Source organism: Stegostoma tigrinum, chromosome 1 (assembly GCF_030684315.1).
Source record: "Stegostoma tigrinum isolate sSteTig4 chromosome 1, sSteTig4.hap1, whole genome shotgun sequence".
In the NCBI taxonomy this organism is placed as follows: domain Eukaryota; kingdom Metazoa; phylum Chordata; class Chondrichthyes; order Orectolobiformes; family Stegostomatidae; genus Stegostoma; species Stegostoma tigrinum.
The window spans coordinates 96,653,500-96,676,393 of NC_081354.1; the positions used below are offsets into that span (position 1 = coordinate 96,653,500).

Here is a 22,894-nt window from a genome sequence, read left to right on the forward strand (position 1 = left end):
GGACGCGCTAAAGCTTGGGGCAGCCGCCGCCAAGGCGCGGTGGAGAAAGGCCACCGTATGAAACCCCTCGTCCAGAATAGAAAAAAAGAACCCTATCTGTTAACTGGGCCCAGCTGGCGCCTTCCCCCAACTGGTCAGGGGGCCAACGGGGACTGTGCGGGGTGACGACTGCCGGGGTGTTCTCTTTGCTTTGTTTTTTTTTCCTTCCTTCTTGTTTTCCTTTGGTTGGTGTATGTACCCCCTCGGTAACCCGGAGTGGCTTGCATGACTGGGTAGGTGTGTAAATATGTTTTATTTTTGGTACGTCTTACGAATAAAGTATATTTTTTCAAATTAAAAAAAAGGTGACGAAACGTCTGAAAACGAACCTTCCAGCTCAGCGAGGAAACTCACATCCAGAACCTCAACCTGAGCTACAAATCTTCTCAAAACTCGCTACCTTTAATACTATTGCCTGTCCTGTGGAATGCGGTCAGAAATGTCTGCCACACTGCTTTAAGTCTCAACTCCACAGCCTTCTTCAATACCCTGCTATGCATGGAAATTTGTCTGAGGGAAAACATTCCAAATTCATGATATATGGAATAAAAATAGCAGATGCTGGAAAATTTGCAGGCATGGCAGAATCTATGGAGAGAGAAACAGTTAATCTCTGGAGTCTGATAAGACTCCCCTTCTATTTGCCTCTGCACAGATGCTGCCAGACTTACTGAGTTTTTCCAAGATTTTTTCCTTTTATTTCACAAATACACAGGATTTTGCTCTCACTCCAGATACTTCGAGCCAGATTTTCCGAGGTTGGCAATTATTGTCAGATGCTATTCCACTCCTACTTTCTTAAGTTTAAAAAAGACCTCTGCTTTTCTGATGGGAGATTCCAATTAATAGAACCTGTAGAACTGCAGGACATATCTTAAATCCAGCTGTGTCCTCATAATATGGTATAGCCAGGGGAGGGCAACCCATGTTTCTTTTTTTAAGAGCAGTAATTGCTGTAGGTGGAAGTAGATGCCTGGTCCCGTGGTGGGGAAGGGGCATATTGGGTTGGGGGAGAAAGATGGATGCGGGGTCCTGGGAAGTAAAGGAGGTGGCAGGTCTTAAGGGGTTGTGTGTTGGATTCCAGGGGTGGGGGTTGAATCAGGTGACGGTCCAGTGTTTCTAAGAGGTTAGGGGAGGTGTGTTTTGGGGGACGTATGTGTGGTAGACTGAAGGGCTCAGTGCGGAATTTCAGTTTAATGGCTACCAAGGAGTCAGACTAGTCAGTCCAACTGTTTTTTTCCCTGAGTAACTTTAACTGCACCTCCAACCCTCCAAATTCTCCCATTTAAATGGATAATTTCAGAGTATTCCAGACACAGTTGAAATGTCCATCATAATCTTCAATTTTACAGGTAGATTCCTAGGAATCTATTACTTCAGGGATTCTGCAGAATTCCAACATGCAGCTTCTATCTACTCTGCAAGATTGGCTATCTGGCCATTGGAAAATCTCAGCCATGTTTTCCAGCCTGGAAAGCCAAGTACAAGGAGCACTGTCAAACAAAATTTGCTCCAGTGTTGCTTACTAAACCATTGGTTAATTACATGAAAATTCTGTATGCAAAAGACTAAGTACTACTTTTCACATTAAGGTTAAGAGAAAAGCACAAAAATATTCTGCAATGAACATAACTTCGTTTTTTGAGAAAGTCAAATAACAGATGAAAGTTTATAGTTTGGAAAATCACAAAGGTTTGAAAATGTTAACAAGAACAAGGTGCAAGCAAGAAGATGAGTGAGTCAGAAAGTATCATTTAGGTGATTCTGTGTTTGCTTTGTGGGAACTTGTAGTAGTTGAAAACTAGGATTTCAGTGTAATTGCAGGAATGTTAAGAATTCAAAGAGTGAAATTGTATAGTTAGCAGTAAATTATCCCTTTTTATGGCATTGATTAAGCTCCAAAATGTGTTATTTTGCATTAACTTTCTTTCATTCTCCCAGGACAAACAATGCAGGAAAACTGTTGGATAGAATGGGCTTCTTGAAAAATTCCAAGTAGTTTAACTTGCATTGCAGAATTTCACCACAAACATTTTTATTCCCTTACTTTTCAACTTGATTTGTCAGCAGTTTCTAACTGGCAAATAGGTTTTAAGAGTCAGAAAATGCATTGGCATCCAGTTGGCATTTCTGGTTGAAATAGATTTTAACTTTCTTCCATTATTCATTTATGGGATGAAGGTGTCACTGGCCAAGCAACATTTATTGCCCAACCCTAACTGCCCAAAGGGCAGTTAAGAGTCAACCACATTGCTATGGGTCTGGAGTCACATGTAGGCCAGACCAGGTAAGGATGGCAGCTTCTTCCCATTAGTGAACCAGATGGGTTTTTCCTGACAATCAACGATGGTTTCATGGACAACATTAGACTCTTAATTCCAGATGTTTATTGAATTCAACTTCCACCATCTGCAATGGCAAGATTTGTAACCTGGTCCCCAGAGCGTTATCTGGGTCTCTGGATTAATGGTCCAGCGATAATACCACTAGGTGATGTTTCATCTTTTGTCTTTTGCACTTGAATTCTACATTCATTCATTGTTGGAAATTGAATACTTCTGCAGCTTATTTCTCCCAATAGTTATTTAATTGTATTCCATCATTTATGGATGGATATGGCACCTGATTCATTGGTTAAGGGCCTGGCTAGTTCGGTCTATCTCATACTGCTTTCATTGTTTGGCACACCGACCCATGTTATACCTTCACTAGGTGACAACAGAATTTTGAGGTTTGTCTCGTGTTGGTCCTGTCATGCTCTTTGACATTCCTGATTAAGTCAGAAATGATCGTCTTACTTGGCAGTAATGACTGTTACTGACCTTGAAGTTACAGATTGTAATGGAGTACAATTTTGATGTCACTGATGATTCATATCATGATGCCCACTTGTTGCTGTCACTTCTATTCCAGTTATAAATTTACTCCATTTAGCAACATGATGCCACACAGCACAATGAAATTTGACCACACAATGAAGGTGGAACTTCAACTCCACAGGGACAATGCAGTGAATAGCCCTGGCAATACACCAGAGTAGAAATGCAAGTGCAGTAAGGTAAATTGATGTAAATACAGTCTCTGTTCTTTCTTGCTGTTCCTCTCAAAAGCCCTCTACGTCTGAATGCAGGAAGATGTGGACAATATCAATGCTTGTGCTAACATGGAGCAAGTAATGTTTGTATTCACTGGAACCAGGGAATGACCATCTCCAGCAAGGGAGGATGTCACCATTGCCCTTTGATATTCAGCGATATTACCATCACTGAATCTGCACTATCAACACCCTTGGAACTTCCATTGACCAAAAACAGAATTGGATTAGCCATATAAATACTGTCACTGAGAGAGCAGTTTAGAGACTAGGAATCCTGAAATGTGTAACACACCTCTTAAGCCCTCAAAGCTGTCCACTATCTACAGAGTTCAAGTCAGGAGTGTGATGGAATACTCCCTACTTGCCTAGGTGAGTGCTGCTCCAACAAAACTCCAGAAACCTGACAGCATCTAGGTCAAAAGCAGCCTGCTTGATTGGCACCAGTTCCACAAATATCCACAAATACTGAGTGTCAGTAGCAGCAGTATGTCCCACCTACAAGGTGCACTGCAGAAATTCACCAAGGTTTCTTAGACAGCATCTTTCAAGCCCACAACCCCCTCCATCTAGAAGAACAGGGATAGCAATTACATGGGAACACTACCAACTGCAAGTTCACCTCCAAGCCACTCACCATCCTGAATGGGAACTACAGCATTATTATTTCAATGTCGCTGAATCAAAATCCTGGAATTATACGGGTCTTCCTACAATTTGTAGACTATTCTGGTTCACGAAAGCAACTCACCACCACTTTCTGAAGGGCAACCAGGGATCGGCACTAAATGGTGGCCCCACCAGTGACATCCACATCCTATGAATGAATAAATAAAAATGGACAGAACCAGCAGAGCGTACCATTTACAAGATGCACAGCAGATATTCCCAATAGCTCCTTTGCTGCATCTTCCAAACCTACAGCCACTACCTTCTAGAATGACACGGGGCTACCACCACCAACTGCACATTCCCCTCCAAACCCCCACCAGCCTGACTTGGAAATAGATCATCATTCCTTCAGTGTTGTTTGGTTAAAATCCTGAACTGCTAAGGAAAAGCAATAAAGATTGAACCAACCAGTAATGCCCACCACACCACTTAAATAAATGACAAAATCAACATCGTCCAGTCTGCAGGCTCAATTTGATCTGTATGTCCTTTAGGACTCAATAAGTAATGACAATTGTCAGGTTCATTGGGAGAAATAGTGCATGTTCTTAAGTGTACCAAAGTCCGGATGATGCAGAAAGTGTAAGGTGATAAGTACAAGTTAGTGTCCTACTTTGTTTTAGCTTTGGCATTTAGGAAATCATGAGCAGAGATTTGGCGAGTTAAGGCTTCTAAACAAATAGCAGTGAAGGTGGAACAATTTTAGCAAGATAATATTGCAAATGCTTAATCTGTTCATTTGAATTCTTCTGCTTTAATAGAGAAAATGACCTATTTATTTTAATTGCATAGTTTACTCATTTAGTTTAATTTAAAATGTGCTGAGAGGAATCACTGAACTCAAATGTTAACTCTGTTTTCTTCCCACAGATGCTGCCTGGCCTGCTGAGTTTCACCAGAAATTTCTATTCTTGCGTTAATCCCCCTTAATTGGAAACTCACTATTCCCTAGTGAGTGCCACCTGCAACAGCATAAAACATGTAGCAAGATGCTCCTGAAGTCGAAATTCACCTCGGCAATAAAATTGCCGAGTATTGCTAATGTATGGTTATTAACATTATATGTATTTCCATTTGTGCTAGTCAGCCATTCCAAGTGCATTCAATTCCTTGTACTAATATGGTTCATATACTATGCTTAACACCGACACACAAATGGCAATGGGAAATTTTGAGGAGCAGTCAGGGAAGTGAGCGCATCTTTTGAAGAACCAGCATTTCCACTGCTGGGGTTTTAAATTAAGGAATAATCTGGTACATATGTCTCCTTTGTCCATATTGCCAAACTTATTAAGAAGTACAAGAACTTTAAAAGGTTAAAGATGATTTTTGGAATTGACATTTAACAAATGTGCAAGTGGAGAAATTAGCTTAAAATTCTTTGAGTGTAACTGTCACAGGTGTTAATATTTCATCACAGTTGCTGTGAAATTCACACATTGAATCCTGCCTGGGAAATCCTTGTTTAAACATATAGCGGGACTATGCAAAAGCTGGCAGGGGTAATTAAGTCTAATCTGACTGCTCGATTTTAAACTAAAATGAAATATATTGAAACAAAGACATGCTCAACCATAAGGGCTTCTCACAATGGAATTATCAAATATATTCGACCAAAAAGGTGATATGTATCTCTTTGTATTTGTTAATCATGCTGAATTTAGTGAAACACCAATCAGGGACATGGTGATATCTTACAGAGGTCTGTAACACATGAACTATGGCACTGTGGTGGTACAGTAGCAGAATCAAATGAGAAGGCCATTGAGGCGTATTTCGACTTCAGGAGCATCTTGCTACATCTTTTATGCTCTTGCAGGTGGCACTCACTAAGGAATGGTGAGTTTCCAATTAAGGGGGATTATCTCAAGAACAGAAATTTCTGGCCTGGCAGCATCTGTAGGAAGAAAATAGAGTTAACATTTTGAATTCAGTGATTCCTCTTCAAAACTGTTGGCAGCTAGGGAAATGGTAATTATGCAGAACACAAAGTTTAGGGAGGAGGGAGTAAGGGGAGACGTGAGCAGATAGATGGAAATGGAGCACAAAGAGAGAGAGGAAGTGAGAGCGAAAGAGAGATGAAATATTATGGATAGTGGACCAAAAGCTAAGAGTAGGAAAGCATGGATGAACTGCACTGAAAGCAATGAATGACTAACATGGAAATAAAGGATAGTGTTAAAGCCAAAGATGGGACATTTTAAATTGGCCAGAAAAAGCAGCAAACCTGAAGCCTGGGCAGAATTAAAAATTCAGAAGAGGAGAACAAATTTAAATCAGAAGGGAAACATAGAAGACGAGAGCAAGCTTGTGGAAGACATAAAAACTGCAAAAGCTTCTTTGGATATGTGAAGAGAAAAAGATTGGTGAAGACAAATATTGGTCACTTACAGTTAGAATCACATGAATTCATAATGGACAACAAAAAGATGGCAAGAGATAATGGGAACTGCAGATGCTGGAAATTCCAAGATAATAAAATGTGAGGCTGGATGAACACAGCAGGCCAAGCAGCATCTCAGGAGCACAAAAGCTGACGTTTCGGGCCTAGACCCTTCATCAGAGAGGAAGGGTCTAGGCCCGAAACGTCAGCTTTTGTGCTCCTGAGATGCTGCTTGGCCTGCTGTGTTCATCCAGCCTCACATTTTATTAACAAAAAGATGGCAGATCAGTTGAACAAATTTTCTGAAGAAGGGTCTAGGCCAGAAATGTACCAGAAATGTAATCCTTCCTGCTCCTCTAATGCTGCTTGTCCTGCTGTGTTCATCCAGTTCTACACCTTGTTATCTCAGTTGAACAAATATTTTGAATCTGTTTTTACTACGGAGCACACACATAGCCTTCCAGAAATGCCAGGGGACAGAGGGCCAAGCATGGAGGAGAAAATGAAGGAAATCATTATTAGTCAGGAAATGGTTTTGGGGAAATTGATGGCCATTAAAGCCTGATAAGTCCCCATAGCTTGATGCTTTACATCACGGAGTATTTATAGAAATGGCCCTAGAAATAGCAGATGCATTGATGATCATTTCCAGTCTGCTGTAGACTCTGGAAGGGTTCCAGTGGACTGGAGGGCAGCTAATGTAACCATACTTTTAAGGGAGAGAGAAAACAGGGTGTTATAGGCTGGTTAACCTGACATTGGTGATGGGTAAAATTAAGTCACTTATTAAGGATGTAATAAGTGAGCATTTGGAAAGCAGCAACAGGATCAGTCCAAGTCATGGGTTCACTAAAGGGAAATTATGCTTGACAAATCTTCTGGAATTTTTTGAGGATATGACCAGTAGAGTGGACAAGGGCGAATCAGTAGATGTTATGTATCTGAACTTTCAAAAAGCTTTCAACAAGGCCTCACACAAGAGATTAATAAGCAAAATTAAAGCCCATGGTATCAGAGGTAGTGTATTGATGTGGATAGAGAAGTGGTTGGCAGACAGGCAGCAGAGAGTTGGAATAAACAGGTTCTTTTCAGACTGGCAGGCAGTGATGAGTGGGGTACCACAGGGTACAGTGCTGGGACCCCAGCTGTTCACAATATACATTAGCGATTTGGATGAAGGATTTGAATGCCACATCTCCAAACTTGCAGATGACACTCAGTTGGGTGGCAGTGTATGCTGTGAGGAGGATGCTGAGAGGCTGCAGTATGCCTTAGATAGGCTGGCTGAGTGGCCAAATACATTGCAAATACAGTATAATGTGGATAAATGTGAGGTTATTCATTTTGGTGGCAAAAACAGGAAGGCAGATTATTATCTGAATGGTGCCAGATTTGGAAAAAATGAGATGCAACAATACCTGAGTGTCATGGTAGAGCAGTTGCTGAAGGCTGGCATACAGGAACAGCAGGTGGTGAGGAAAGCTAATGGCATACTCTCCTTTTGTAGCAAGAGGATCTGAGTATCAGAATAGGAATGTCTTTCTGCGGTTAAATAGGGCCTTGGTAAAGCAACACCTTGCGTATTGTATGCATATTTAGCTTCTTAATCTGAGGAAGGACATTCTTGCTACCGAGAGAGTCCAGCGAAGGCAGGACTGACATATGAAGAAAGGCTGGATCAACTGGGCTTGTGCTCACTGGAATTTAGAAGATGAGGGGGATCTCATAGAAACGTGTAAAATTCTGATGGGCCTGTACAGGTTAGATGCAAGAAGAAAGTTCCCCATTTTGGGTCAGCCCAGAAGTAGGGTCACAGCCTAAAAGTAAAGAGGGAAGCCGTTCAGGACTGAAATGAGGAAGAATTTCTTCACTCAGAGTTGCGAACAGTGGAATTCTCTCCCACAGGAAGCTGTTGAGAGTAGTTCATTAGATATATTCAAGAGGGAGATAGACATGGCCCTTGTGGCTAGAGAGATCAAAAGTAATGAAGAGAAAGCAGGAATGGGATACTGAGATTGCATGATCAACCATGATCTTATTGAATGGTAGTAAAGGCTGGAAGGAGCAAAAAGCCTACTGCAGCAGCTGGTTTTCCATGTTTCGGTGTAATGTGATAATAGGCCTATGATTAGATGTGGGTAGGTGACTGTGCTCAAAGCAGCCCATGCCACAGCAGGCCTGAGTGTGGGATGGGTAAAAAACATGAAAGGATGGAATCAGGCTCCAAAGTTTTTGAACTTGATATTGAGTCCTTGAAGCTGCAGGGTCTGCAAGTGGAAAATGAGATATTGTCCGATGAGCTTGTGCTGAGGCTCATAGGAACACGGCAACAGGCCTGCGACAGAACTGTTGGTGCCAGAACAAGGCGGTGTGTTGAAGAGTCAAGCAACTGGAAGCTTGAGGTCATTTTTGTGGACAGAACACAGGTGTTCTGCAAAGCGGTCACCCAGTCTGTGCTCCATCACTCTGGTGAAGGGGACACCATGCTGTGAACAATGAACACAGTTGGCTAGTTTAAATGAAGTACAGGTAAATCACAGCTTCACCTGGAAGGTATGTCTGTTGGTGAGCAGGAAAGAGGTGAACTGGTGTTACACCTTCTGCGTTTGCATGGCATGTGTGGGTGTGACGAGGTATTGAGAGTGGAGGGGGTGTAGACCGGAGTGTCCTAGAAGGAACAGTCCCTGCAGAAGACTGACAAGGGAGGGGAGGGGAATATGTGTCGGGTTATGGTATCCTGTTGGAGGAAGTGGCGTATTAACAGTCCTTTAGATGTGGAAGCAAGGGGTTGTAAGTGAGGGCTGGGGACCCTACCGTTGTTGTGGGAGGGAAAGCCATGGATGAGGGCAGATGTGTGGGAGATGGGTCAAACATGGCAAAAGGGTCCGTGAATCAGGATAGCAGGGAATCCTCAGTTGAAGAAAAAGGTGGACATTTCTGAGGCCCACCCCCAGTCCTACCGCATAATGTGGCATCATCAGATCAGACACAATAGAGATGGAGAAACTGGGACAATGGGTTGGAATCCTCCCACATCCTGTTTCCATCTCCATCCATCCACATTCCACTACAACTCCCCCACCATGCCACCACATCAACTTCACCTTTAGCAAAAACACCACATTTTCCTAGCTGCTGACAGATCTGATGAAGAATCACGGACTCAAAACATTAACGCTGCTTTCTTGTTACAAATGCTGCCAGACCTGCTACATTTCGCCAACAATTTCTGTTTTGGTTTCGGCTGTCTAACATCCACAATTTGTTTTATTTTAATTGAGGAGGATAATTGCTTGTGAAGCGCGCTGTTGATGGCCCGACCTATCTCATTAATATCAGCTTCCGATTTTACAAGCTAAACATTGAGAAATCCTGACATCAAAATCAGAGTGGGCACTGGCAATCCTACCATGCCACTTGTTCCAAAGGGCTCCCATGTTGGACACCAGACATAAGCATTTCAAGGCATACTGTATAGGCACCAGTCACATACACCCCACATTCATAAACATTAGCATCTGACATGAAAAATCCTTTGAAAACCCCCCGGCATGTCTCCGATCCATTTTTAGTGCACTGGAAAACCTGTACCTCATGTTTCATCAGCTGCCAGCATTGTAATGCTGCCACAAGGACACTGTGAACAGGAACACACACCCAGCTCTGGACCGAACCAGGTTGCATCTGTGGGCTCTTCGCTCACTGTCAAACTCTGAGCCTACCTGGATGCTCGAAGCAATTCCTGCCTTGTACTTCCTTTGTGCTCTATGCTCCCTCACCCAGAACTATCAGGTCCATATTATATCTGTTTTGGCTTGCTGACCACAGAATCACAAACGCAAGAAACATGTATTAACTGTCAGCAGACCTCCGTGACATCGAAAGGGATAGCCTTTGCTGAAAGGGTCCTGACACAGCATGGAATCATAAAATCCCTATAGTGTGGAAGCAGGCCCATCGAGCCCACACCCCGATGCTCTAAACAGCAGTCCCCCCACCTATCGTATTCCTGTAACCCTGCATTTCACATGGATAATCCACCTCGCCAGCACACCCTGAACACTGTGGAGCAGTTTAGCATGGCCAATCCGCCTAACCTGCAAAGCATGCCCAACAAAGGCTTCAGTACCAGTTCAGCGACTTGATTAGTTAGCCTCGTGTGGTGGTCAGATTCCAGGTCCTCTCCTCAGTAAGAGTGAGGATTTGAATGTATCAGGCCACCACTCATCTTGACTGTTTCTGCTCTATTGTATGCTGTTTTCTTCCAAGAATGAGAGAGAGAGAGAGAGGCAGGTATTAAGGGAGGTGAAAGTAGATGGCAAAGCTATTACTTTTAATGCAGTTGGACAGGTTGACCCAAGCAAGTGAGTAGACAGCGCAGAGGGCGTACATGGGGATTAGTGTGGGTGAAAGCGAGTGAGGAAGAAATTGCAGCAATATTGGGAGTATAGAGCATAAGCCTCAGGAGCTTAGTTCACAAGAGTAGCAGACATACATTGTGCATGAGGTATCAGGAAAAGGTTTGTGCAACTCACACTGGCAGAATGGAGAAGGACAATGACCTTCTTTCTACACTGTTGGGCATTCATCCTGACAGTTAAAAGTGCACTGACCCGTGTAAGAACCTCAGACCAGAATGGCATGGTTTCTTGGTCCCGGAGGAAGGACAAGTCCCACATTTGCACAACCCTACCTAGAGGGACCTCCAGATCACTAGGTACAAAGCTTGTCAACAGTTTTCCCCTTGTGTACCCTGTATGTAGTAAATGTCAGGAGCTGTATTCAGCAGCCCTGAAGTGTCATGACTTATTTGGGTGCAATTGGCTTTTAAATGGGTCAAGTGAAATTGGTCTTTCAACAAATATCAGGTGGGTGGTGAGTTGTTCAGGAAAGGTATAACTCCTGCCCTGGCCTGCAGGTGTCCGTTAACGAAGTGTGTTTTGTAAAATGCTAAGAATCCCTCCAAAAGCTAAACATTTCTCACACTTAGCCAAAAAAGGTAAGGTTGAGCCCAGGGCCATCAAAGTCAAGACAAATATAAAGTGTCATTACATAATTTGATTGGCAATAACATTATCTCATCACTTACTCTTGTTGCTGACATGACTTTTATTTTTAAGATTTATTTACCTATTTTCAACTTCCTTTTTGAAGGTGCACATTCTAGTTGACATAACTGGGTAAATGTTCACTTGTGAGTTTGCCAGCATCCATGGAATTGCTTGCAACAATTCTGATATAAAATTGTTGCTATTGAGTGGATCACCCTTCTGAAATGAAACACCTTCTTCGCCAGGCCTGGAATATGCTCTTTCCATAGACGAATCAGACATATGCCGTACAAAATTCATGTGTATGTGTGTTTGTCTCTGTCGTGATAGAGTAACGTGCCAGACTTGCAGGCTGAATTTGGCAGTAATTCTCCTTAAGATTTGACCACACCTAATGATTAGGAAAGACATATACCTTCCTTCTCAAGAAAACACTGATTACACAGTGTGATGTAATGGAATTGGGATTTCAGTTTTCTCTCATCCCTGTCTAAAACAGAGAGAACCGTCAATTGTTTTTTCATAGGAGTGTCCATTATTATATCCAAGCCTGCTGTAATGAGGAACATCACATCGTATCCCTTCTTCATCAGTTGAATTATTTTTAACTTTGCTTGTCCACATCCGCCCAAGCTGCAAACCATGATGCTTAGTGATATTCAGTTAAACTTGCTACTAGTTATGAACCCAACACGTCTTCACACACCAGTCATGACCTGTGGTGGGTCAAACTCATTATAGAAACCCTCTAGCTAGTGCTGAATTTCCAAAATTCAAATGAAGTGTGTAAAGCTTATTTTGTGTGCTATCCATTGTAAAGATTTTAATAAAGGGAATATGGAAAATCCGTAATCATGTATTGTTCAAATAAGTGAATTGGTCATCTGATCATTAGCTCATGTAATTGTTTCATTGTGCAAAATAAGGATTCCACTTCAGCAAGAAATAAAGGTGCTTTGAATAATATACAAACAGCTGTTTAGCATTTAAAGTGAAATTAATTTGTGAAACTGTACTAGTTTGTGTGAATTACAGCTAAAAGCAGATGGTTTGGGGTTTTCACTCCATATAAATGAAGACAGCAATTGTTGCATAATGCACACAAAATGACAAGGAGTATTCCCTGTTGCACTGGTACCATGACAGAGAGTGATCTAGGTAAGCAGTTTCCTCTTACTGAGGAGTATTATTTATGCAGATTCACATCAAAAATGTGATCGCTTTGGTCTGTTTGGGAATTCGATGTAAATTTGCTCGGTTACATTCTGCTTGGGAGCTTCCCACCAAATGTGCTCGGTAGTACCAGCCTAGCCAACAGGAAGTTGAGGACCTGGTATAATCACCTTCAATGGAACGCAACCAGAATGTTATGCTACAGTGAGTTCAGTTTCAAAACTGTGATGGAACATAATCAAATGGAATGAAAGATTGATTTCAGAATTTTCATCATTTAATAAATCAGGATTATAAGAACTTATTGATAAAGTAGTGAATACCGAATAAAAGTATACAGTTCTGTACATTTTCTGACCATGTGGATTAGCAGACTACAGGTTAGCCCAGTTTAGAACATACATAAAATCTGTCTCATGATTTAATGGTGCAAGGATACCAAATATCCACGTCCTAGCTTTCCACTACATCCCTCCTCCCACTCCAGCCACTCCAACTCCTCAGTAGTAGTGACAGAAAGAATGCAATCATATTCCTCTCGGTTTATCACAGACACGAATGTCAAAATTGTATCATCTTGCCGAATGATTGCTATAACTTCTAGTGCACTGGTGTTAATCAAACTTGATTTTCTAACAAATCCTATTTTTGCAATAGTGGAAAGGGTGTGATATGGGCTGCGATCCACACAGGAGGGAAATCCAAACTGAGTGGGAGCTTTTAAGTAATGCTGAATTCATTCAACATTTGGGTCATTGCAAGGGCCTTAACTTACATTATAGAAGCTGTAAATCCTCTTGAATGGAAAATTATGCCTGCTTAAAAAAAGCTGATGAACGGTCTAGGTCCCAAACGTCAGCTTTTGTGCTCCTGAGATGCTGCTTGGCCTGCTGTGTACATCCAGCTTCACACTTTATTATCGTGGATTCTCCAGCACCTGCAGTTCCCATTATCTCTGATGAACTACTTTGATTGTTAGGCCAAACATCTACTTGAACAATTTCAGTTGCGTTCACTGCTGATTATGAGATGTGATGAGGAGAAACTACTTCTCTCAAAGGGTTGTGATTTGTGGGAATTTTAATAAGTAATGGTTTGAAGAGTTATGGAGAGCAGGCAGGAAAGTGGAGTTGATGCTGAGTTCAGATCATCTATGATCATATCAAAAGGTGAGGCAGGCTCAAGAGGCCGAATTGCCACCTCCTGCTCCTACTACTTATACTTTTGTATGTTCTTCACAATTTTCTAAGGCCTATTCATTAAAATTATGTAGCTGTGCTTCATAAACACACGTTGTCATAGATGATATGTGGGGCTGTTGAATGTGGGTCAGGAATGAAAATTGAGAGGAGGAAAGTTTAAGGGAGATATGCGTGGAAAGTTCTTTACACAGAGGGTGGTGGGTGCCTGGAACGCGTTGCCAGCGGAGGTGGTAGACGCAGACACGTTAGCGTCTTTTAAGATATATTTGGACAGGTACATGGATGGGCAGGGAGCAAATGGACACAGACCGTTAGAAAATAGATGACAGGTTAGACAGAGGATCTTGATCGGCGCAGGCTTGGAGGGCTGAAGGGCCTGTTCCTGTGCTGTAGGTTTCTTTGTTTCTTTGAGGGCGAAAAGGCCTCAAATGATCACCAGCAAATCCCAGACAACCAAAGTGGACTTGCATGCCTCAATATTCACCTGTTACCATGACCACTTAAGATCTGCTTTGGGGTCAGTGTACCTGCCTAAATTGCAATCTAGGACACTTTTAAGCAAGATGAAGCTGGAGAAATGGAATATTTCCTGCCTCAAGCTAACCACCTTTGCAGCCAAAAGCTGGTCCCAAAAGTATAACATTTAAATAGTTAAACCAAGAACTTCTGATTTACCACTAATTACTTGCAAATAAATTTCTATTTCCAATATATAAAGAATGCACCATTGTCACGCCTATACAGTAGTGTTCATGGATCACTTTTATGAGTGATTCACTTTTATAAGCAAAATTGAGAATGAGCACTATGCTTTGAAAAAAATGGAGTTGAGAGATCAAGTAATTTTTTTAAATATATATTTTGCCAATATAGATGGAACAACACAAGACTAGAAGTCAATCTGCTTGACTGGACAGGACTTTAAAATCAAGATACATTTTTGGAAAATTAATTGAGCAAATATATATAATACAATAAGCATTTTCTGTGTGTTTCATGCCATTATCCACATAACTGCAGATACTAGTTCACTGTAAGTTCTGCAGATGTCTTGGCTGCAGGAATGGGTATGAGAAGAAACCTACTCTATCACAACAAGACTCAAATGAAAATAAAACTCAAAGTGCTGTATGTCAGTGCTGTGGATTTTTTGTTTAGAGGCTATTGTTGCGGATGTCTCAGGAATTAATTTAGCATCAGTTTGGTGATTCTGTTCTGGATACTGTTTTTTTGTGAAATGTACATTTAATTTATAATCCACAGTAGAACAATGTAGTTTGGAAAAGTTTTTGTAGCAATAGGTAGACAGACAGAAGGAGATGGGGCTCTTGAAAAACTGTGTGAATAGGAACAGTTTAGCAACAGTTAAACAGGGTGAAGATGGTTAAAAAATAATGAGCAGTGTTACAACAGAGGAACTATCAAGACACAGGTGTCAAAATGCTGCAAAGTCAAAAACAAAAACTGTAGAAGCAGATGGAATGAAAAAGCGAGGATGAAATGCAACAAACTATTTGCAATCAGAATGCTAGGGAAGTAGATATTGGCAAAATGAAGATTAAGTTCAGCATGGCGAGGAAAAAAGATCTCAAGTACTGAGATAAGTTCTGTTGAATAAAAGATCACTTATTAACCACTGCGAACGAAGAGTTTGCAGAACTTGTGACCAAGTAGAAAGAGAGGAAAATAGACTGAAGAAGTCTTGATGATGGGTTGTCGGCCTGAATGATCTTTGTTTCTGTGGCAAAACACTATTGCTTTACAGATAGATGGATAAGTGCAGCAAGGTCCTAAATGATAAACTATCATGTGGTCTTAAACCGATCAGCTGGAAACACAGATGCTGCAACTGTTACTCAACATTCACAAATTGAAACATCAGCCCAAATTTTCTCTTAATATCTGGATAACAAGGCCATTCTCAAATAGTACCGAGTCACAAAGTTAATGCTGTCTGCCATGAACAAGCAGGGAGGCAGCTATGGGTCAGGAGATAAGACTTAGCTTTCTCAATTGCCTTGCTCCCCCCAACACCCTCCCCCGCAAGCGCGCGCGCACACACACATATATACACACACACACACACACACACACACACACACACACACACACACACACACACATATACACACACACACACACACACACACAAAATAAAGTCCAGCGTAACAAGTGGTCCAGGATAGCCACTTAAGGATCTTATTTCACAGCCACAATACTGGTAAGAATGACTAATATACTGTCCTATAGAGACAAAGCCTGCATTCACATTGGAAATGCCTCCTAAGTGTGTGACACTACCACCCTGTGAATCATAGAATCCCTAAAGTATGGAAACAGGCCCTTCAGCCCAATAAGACCATGCCGAACCTCAGAGCATCCCACCCAGACCCATCCTCCTATCACCCACCTTATCTACACCTCCCTGAACACTACAGGCAATTTAGCATGGCCAAACAACCTAACCTGCACGTCCTCAGACTGTGGGAGGAAACCAGAGCACCCGAAGGAAACCACACAGACACGGGGCAAATGTGCAAACTCCACTCAGACAGACATCCAAGGGTGGAATTGAACCCAGGTGCCTGGTGCTGTGAGGCAGCAGTGCTAACCGCCATGCCACCCCAATGGAGTGGGAATGATTTCAGAAATCTATCAACTCAAAAGTGGGCAGCCTTGAAGAGCAGTAGACCATCAGGTGCAGCAGAATAGTATTTGACCAGTACCTGTAAACTCCTGGCCCAACATGTTCCCCACTCTATCATTATGACCAATCCAGCAACAGCAGTTTAGAGGCTAGCAATTCTGTGATGAGTAGCTCACCCTCTGAGCCCTCCCCTAAGGCTTCCACAAGGCACAAATCAGGAGTATGACAGAATACTTTTCACTTGCCAGATGAGTGTGGTTCCAACAACAATCAAGAATCTCCATACCATTCAGGATAAAGCAGCCTGTTTGACTGGCAGATCATCCACCACCTTAAATAATCACTCCCTCCGTCACCAACACACGGTGGCAGCAGCATGTACAATCTACAGTGTGCACTGCAACAACGGCCAAGGGTCCTTCAACAGCACCTTCCAAACCATGACCTCAAGCATTCAGGGGACTGGAGTGGCAAATGCACTAGAACACTGCCTCCCTAAGCTTTACTGCATCCCTCAGCATGTAGTCCTGGATAGTGGCACGTGCTAGTCTGCAATAGTTAACCAAGGTCAACCCCTTGTTCTGGAAGATCAGTAAGTATCAGGTGAACCAAAGAGCCTTTTCACCGAGCTGGTGGGTTAAACAATGGTTAGGCTGATGGTTCTAGACCGAAACACTGTCACTGTTACTCATTCAGAGATATGGTATTTATTTTTTCTATACTTTCTCGCAACCTTGTTTTCCATTACATTTTGAACACTGAGCTTTCAATTCACCTTTATCTTGTAAAGTTAAAATCAACATGAACTTTGAAAGCCCAGCGGATATTGGTGTGAATGTGTCGGCTACAAGTTCATTTAAATCTGTAACAAAACTGCTTGATGAATGTTGAGCTCTTAATTTTCAAATATTACCTTCTTTTCAACACTGTATCAGCAATAACCAAAATATTCACATTATATTAAGGACTATTTTTATGAATCTGGATCTCTGACTTTGGTGGTTCATCTGCCAGAAAGTTTCTGAATGTACACCTTCTGTTATATTGTGTACTTTAAAAAGCATCCATATTTAGCAAATTAGAGGCATGTGTGCTGGATCTACTATGAAGGTAAAATGTGGTAATTTAATCCCCAGAACCAAGGCAAGCACAGAAGTAAATAATTCACCTCAAGATATTTTTATTGTTACTGATATATATTTTAACACTACCCTTCTAACAGGGAGGTGAAGTTCTTGTAAAAGTGAGATCATGGCAATAGAATGTGATAGTTTTGACTGAGAAACAATTACTGGATGGTGTTGTCAAATGCAAAACTATTGAAAACATATCAGATTGTTGTTCTAACAACAAAGGAAATGACATAACAGAAACAGAAATTGCTGGTAAAACTCAGCAGGTCTAGCAGTATCAATGGGGAGAAAGCAGAGTTAATATTTTGAGTCCAGCGACTCTTTGTCAGGACTCACTTGACTTGAAACTTTAACTCTGCTTTGTCCCCACAGATGCTGCCAGACCTGTTGAGTTTTACCAGCGATTTCTGTTTCTGTTTCAGATCTCCAGCCTCCGCAGTTCTTTGTTTTATTTCAGTAGATAACACTACAGCTTTTTATTAATTGGCAGATAGTTTTGAAAAGATTGGAGAGAATATATGATGTATTTGTTTGAAAGTAACTTTGGAAACTATGGAAAATGACGAGCATGAACTAGCTACTACAGTTTTGGCATGTAACTCTTACAGCATTAGGTACGTTTAGAATGTAATTCCCACTTCCCTGCTCTTAGTTCTAAACCGGTCCCACTGGTAAATTGATAGTAACAATTCAAAAATAACGAATTCGATGGCATTATTCAAGAAGGAAACAAATGTAAACTGGTTCAAATTCTCACGTAGCTTATCTGCAGTTTTCATCTTTTCGTAGTCATAAATTTTATCCACAGCTGGATAGGAGTTATTCATTCTATTTACTTTCATAAAATTGGAACAAAGATGTGCACAATGTGTCTCTGTTTCTGATATATTTTATTTTGATGCATGTTTCCTCACAGATACAGAAGCAGAAAGGAAATCGCTGAAGGAGCATGTGTACCCCAAGTTGCGGGAATTCTGCAGGGAAAACTATGGGCTTGAATTCCAGGTAATGGACTCTTGGATTGTTATGGCTTGAGATACTAATGCTCATAATGCTAGTCCAATGGCATCATTCTTTAAATCCTCCCCTTACTGAAAGGGAAATTAGCATCCTCCACACTACTACCCCCAGTTACATTTATGGCAGTTCACTGCTATCGTTCCAGCAAAGTTATGCTGTTGAAGGTAGAAATTCAGAACACAATCCAGGCTATTACGTTGAAGTACTATTTTGCAGAGATTCTATTTTGTGAACAAAACGTGCACCTCCATATAATCAGGAGTATTTCTCAGTTTTAGATGGGAATTTATCTGGTAAATCTTTTCCAAGTTCAATATTAAAGCAAAAGTCAGATTTAGACACAGAACTAATAGCTCTCAAATGAGATAAAATAACTTAATCAAAAAGGCAGCTGTAAAATTGTGACATTTGTCTTTCTAACACCTGATATTGCTTGCCTAAACAAGGTGCTAATTACTTCGTATTCATTCACAGGATAAGGGCATCACTGGTAGGACTAGCGTTTAATTCCTGTCCCTAGTTGCCATTAAAAAGGTGGTGGTGAGCTCCTTGAACTGCTGCATTCCATGTACAGTAGGTATACCTGCAAAGCCATAAGGGACGAAATTCCAGTATTTTGACCCAGTGACACTGAGGAAATGGTGAAATATTCCCAATTCAGGATGGTGATTTGTTTGGACGGAAACTTGCATGGGGTGGTGTTCCCATGTATTGGCTGCCCTTGTCCTTCTAGATGGAAATAGTCCTGCATTTAGAAAATGCAGTGCCAGGAGCCTTGGTGAATTTGTCTTTGGTCTTGTGGCTGGTACACACTGCTGCTGTGAACATGAATATGGGAGGGAACAAATGTTTCTGGATCTGGTAACAATGAAGTGGGTTGCATTGTCCTGGCTGGTATCAAACTTCTGTTTAGAATTCTAGAGTAATTCACAAATTGAATGTGATACGATGTGATGGTAGGATGAATGATGTGAACCTGCTGCAGCATGCGCGAGTTACTTTGGCCAAAGTGATCTAGGGTGAATATGTCTGTAGTAACACAGAATCACCAAATTTTTAGCATGAAAACGGAGGGCATTCAGCCCTTTGTGCTTTCATCAGTTCTATTAGCTAGTGCAATTTCCTGCTGTTTCCCCATATCACTGCACACCATTACTATCCAAAAAGCCATCCAGTGCTCTCTTGATCGTGCCTCTACCACATTTCCAGTCAGCGCATTACATGCCATCACAACCAAAAGTATTCTTTCTCACATTGCTCTCATTTTGTTTGCATATCACCTTAAATCTATGATGGGGTGGCCTGGTAGCCCTGTGGTTGGCACTGCTGCCTCACAGCGCCAGGGACCCAATTTCAGTTCCAGCCTCGGGTGTGGAGTTTGCACGTTCTCCTGGTGTCTGCGTGGGTTTCCTTCAGTTTCCTACCGCATTCCAAAGATGTGCAGTTTAGGTGGAATGGCCATTCTATATTGTCCCATACTGTCCAGGGATGTGTAGGCTTGGTGTTTTGGCCATGGGAAATTCAGAGTTACAGGGAAATGATAAGGCAATGTGTTTGGGAGGGATAATCTTCAGAGGGGTGGTGTGGACTCAAGGGGTCAAATGCCTGCTTCCACACTGTGTGTCCTCTCGTTCTTCTTTCTCTTCCAAACAGAAAACCCTATTTCCTCTGTCCAGCCTGTTTATGATTTTGAAAAGTTCAATCAGATCTCCTTTGAGCCATCTTCTCTCCAGAGAGAGCAGTCCCAACTTCAGTCTATCCTGATAGCTGAAGTTTCTTATTCCTGGAACCCATCCTAGTAAATCACTTCTGCATTCTCTCTACTGCATCCACATCTTTCCTTTAATGTGGCACCCACAGCTGTATACTGTACTCTGTGGTCTACTACATGTGCCTTGTATAAATTCAACATTAGCCACTTGCTGTTGTACACTGAGCCCTGAGTAAAAAAGCCAAGAACACTCTTATGTTTAAGTGTTTGCAGTTCAAGAAACTTTGGATCTGAGTTGAGGAGCTGGAGTCCAAGCTGCAGAAATTGCAACACATCAGGGAGGCAGGGAGAAAGTACCTGGAGATGCGGTCACATCTCTCAGACGTCGTCACTCAAATACAGCCTCTGATGGACTGTAGGCTGTGACTGCAGTTGAGGCATGCATGGGGACCCTGGAGGTGGTGTCCAAGGAGACTCATCTCCTCCAATTGTCCAGTAACTGTGAGGTTCATGCAAGCTGTATAGGCAAATGGAGACCACAGGGAGTCTGTGAGAACTGATCACTGTAGGGGAGGAAATGGGAACATAGTAGTGGCTTGTGATCGTATTATTAGGGGTGTAGTTACTGTTCTCATCACCTTGAACAGGAGTTCCGAAAGCGGTGTTTCCTGCTCAAAGCTAGAGTTAAAGATATCTCCTCAGGGCTGGAGAGGATCATGGAGTGAGAGGGTCGGGATCCAGTTGTTGTCATTATGTTAATACCAATAACATCGATAGGACTAGAAAGAAGTCCTGCTGAAAGAATTTGAAGTGTATAGGAACTAACTTAAAAGACTCCAAGATAATAATCCCAGGCTTCTGACCTGAGCCATGCCAGAATTGGCATAGGGTAAATAAGATCATCGAGTTAAATGTGTGGTCCATAAATTGGTGAGGCAGAAATGGACATCAGTTCATGGGACAGTACTGGGCGGAAGGCAGTTGGAGACAAACTTCAGTGAAACTGTTTCAGAGATAGTAGGAACTGCAGATGCTGGAGAATCTGAGATAACAGCAGGCCAAGCAGCATCAGAGCAGCAGGCCTAGATCCTTCTTCATCAGCTTTCCTCCTCCTCTGATGCTGCTTGGTCTGTGTTCATCCAGCTCTACACCTTGTTATTTCAGAGAGACTGCGCTGGGATCAGTGTTCTGCTGAATAGAAGAAGTCAGACTTTAGAGAAGGCTGTGAACCAAATAAACTTTGTGGGGAGATGGGTGGTTTGGCAGAGGGGAACCATCAGTCACAAGGAAAAGCATTAGGTGTCATTGCAGGGAATCTGTTACCATAGTCTTTCCAGACCATTGATTTGCTCTCTCATTAGAGAGATGACTGGTGGTGATTTAACCTGAGGGCCACGATAGGTCTGGCGAGGGGAGAGGATGAGAAGGAGAGTCCTTCATCGTAAACTCAGCTGGTACAGGATTTGAACCCACGCTGTTGGCGTCACACTGCTTTGCAAGCCAACCATCCAGCTGGTTCCATTCAAATCCAGACTGTACAGGAAGAGATAGAGTGTACACACATTGAAAAAAAAAGCAACAAATAGGGTCAAAGAGGGAAAGAATGTAAAATTGCAAAATTAATGGCTCATTACTTAAATAACATTATATGTGGACAAAATAAATGGGACAAATAGAGATTAATGTGTACAATCTTAATGCCATTACAAAGACATGATAACAAGGAGATCAAAGCTGGGAATTAAGTATTCAGGGGTATGTGAATTTTTGAAAGCCAGGCAGTAAGGAAGGGATGGTTAAAATTGTATCAGAGATAATGGGAACTGCAGATTCTGGAGAATCCAAGATAATAGTGTGAAGCTGGATGAACACAGCAGGCCAAGCAGCATCTCAGGAGCACAAAAGCTGACGTTTCGGGCCTAGACCCTTCATCAGAGGGGGATGGGGTGAGGGTTCTGGAATAAATAGAGAGACAGGGGGAGGTGGACCGAAGATGGAGAGAAAAGAAGATAGGTGGAGAGGAGAGTATAGGTGGTGAGGTAGGGAGGGGATAGGTCAGTCCAGGGAAGACGGACAGGTCAAGGAGGTGGGTGAGGTTAGTAGGTAGGAAATGGAGGTGCGGCTTGAGGTGGGAGGAAGGGATGGATGAGAGGAAGAACAGGTTAGGGAAGCAGAGACAGGCTGGGCTGGTTTTGGGATGCAGTGGGGGAAGGGGATGAGCTGGGCTGGTTGTGTGATGCAGTGGGGGGAGGAGATGAACTGGGCTGGTTTTGGGATGCGGTGGGGGAAGGGGAGATTTTGTGCTCCTGAGATGCTGCTTGGCCTGCTGTGTTCATCCAGCTTCACACTTTATTATCAAGGAAAGGATGGTTGACAGGTTTGTTAGTATGAGATGGAGCAAGTGCAATAACAAGAAATAATCTTGGATCGGAAGATGTAGAATCCATATGGTTGGAAATAAGAAATAACAAGGGAGGAAGGTGGGAGTAGTTTACAACCTCCTAAAATTAGCAATATTGCAGGACAGAGAATACTTCGGGCCATAAGAGAGCATGTTAAAAAAATAGCATATTGGTGAATGGTGATTTTAATCCATGGAAGAATTCATAGTGTGTATTCAGGGCATTTCCAAGAAAAAGTTTAGGTCTGGCAATGTGCAATGAAGCAGTATTAATAAATGATCTCAGAGTAAAAGGTGCCCTGGGAAACAATGTCTCTAACATGTTAGAATTCAGCATTCAGTTTGAGAACAAAAATCTTGGGTCAGAA

General features: G+C 42.1%; 1 protein-coding gene across 1 annotated transcript in view; it reads left to right on the top strand.

Moving 5' to 3' along the window:
* The window catches only part of LOC125466017 (NACHT and WD repeat domain-containing protein 2), a 108,453-nt gene that overhangs the window by 36,505 nt on the left and 49,054 nt on the right, over positions 1–22,894 (top strand). Inside the window, exon 2 of the mRNA XM_048560144.2 lies at positions 18,311–18,399. Coding sequence (XP_048416101.2) covers positions 18,311–18,399 — 89 coding nt within the window. The remainder of the gene's footprint in view (positions 1–18,310; positions 18,400–22,894) is intronic.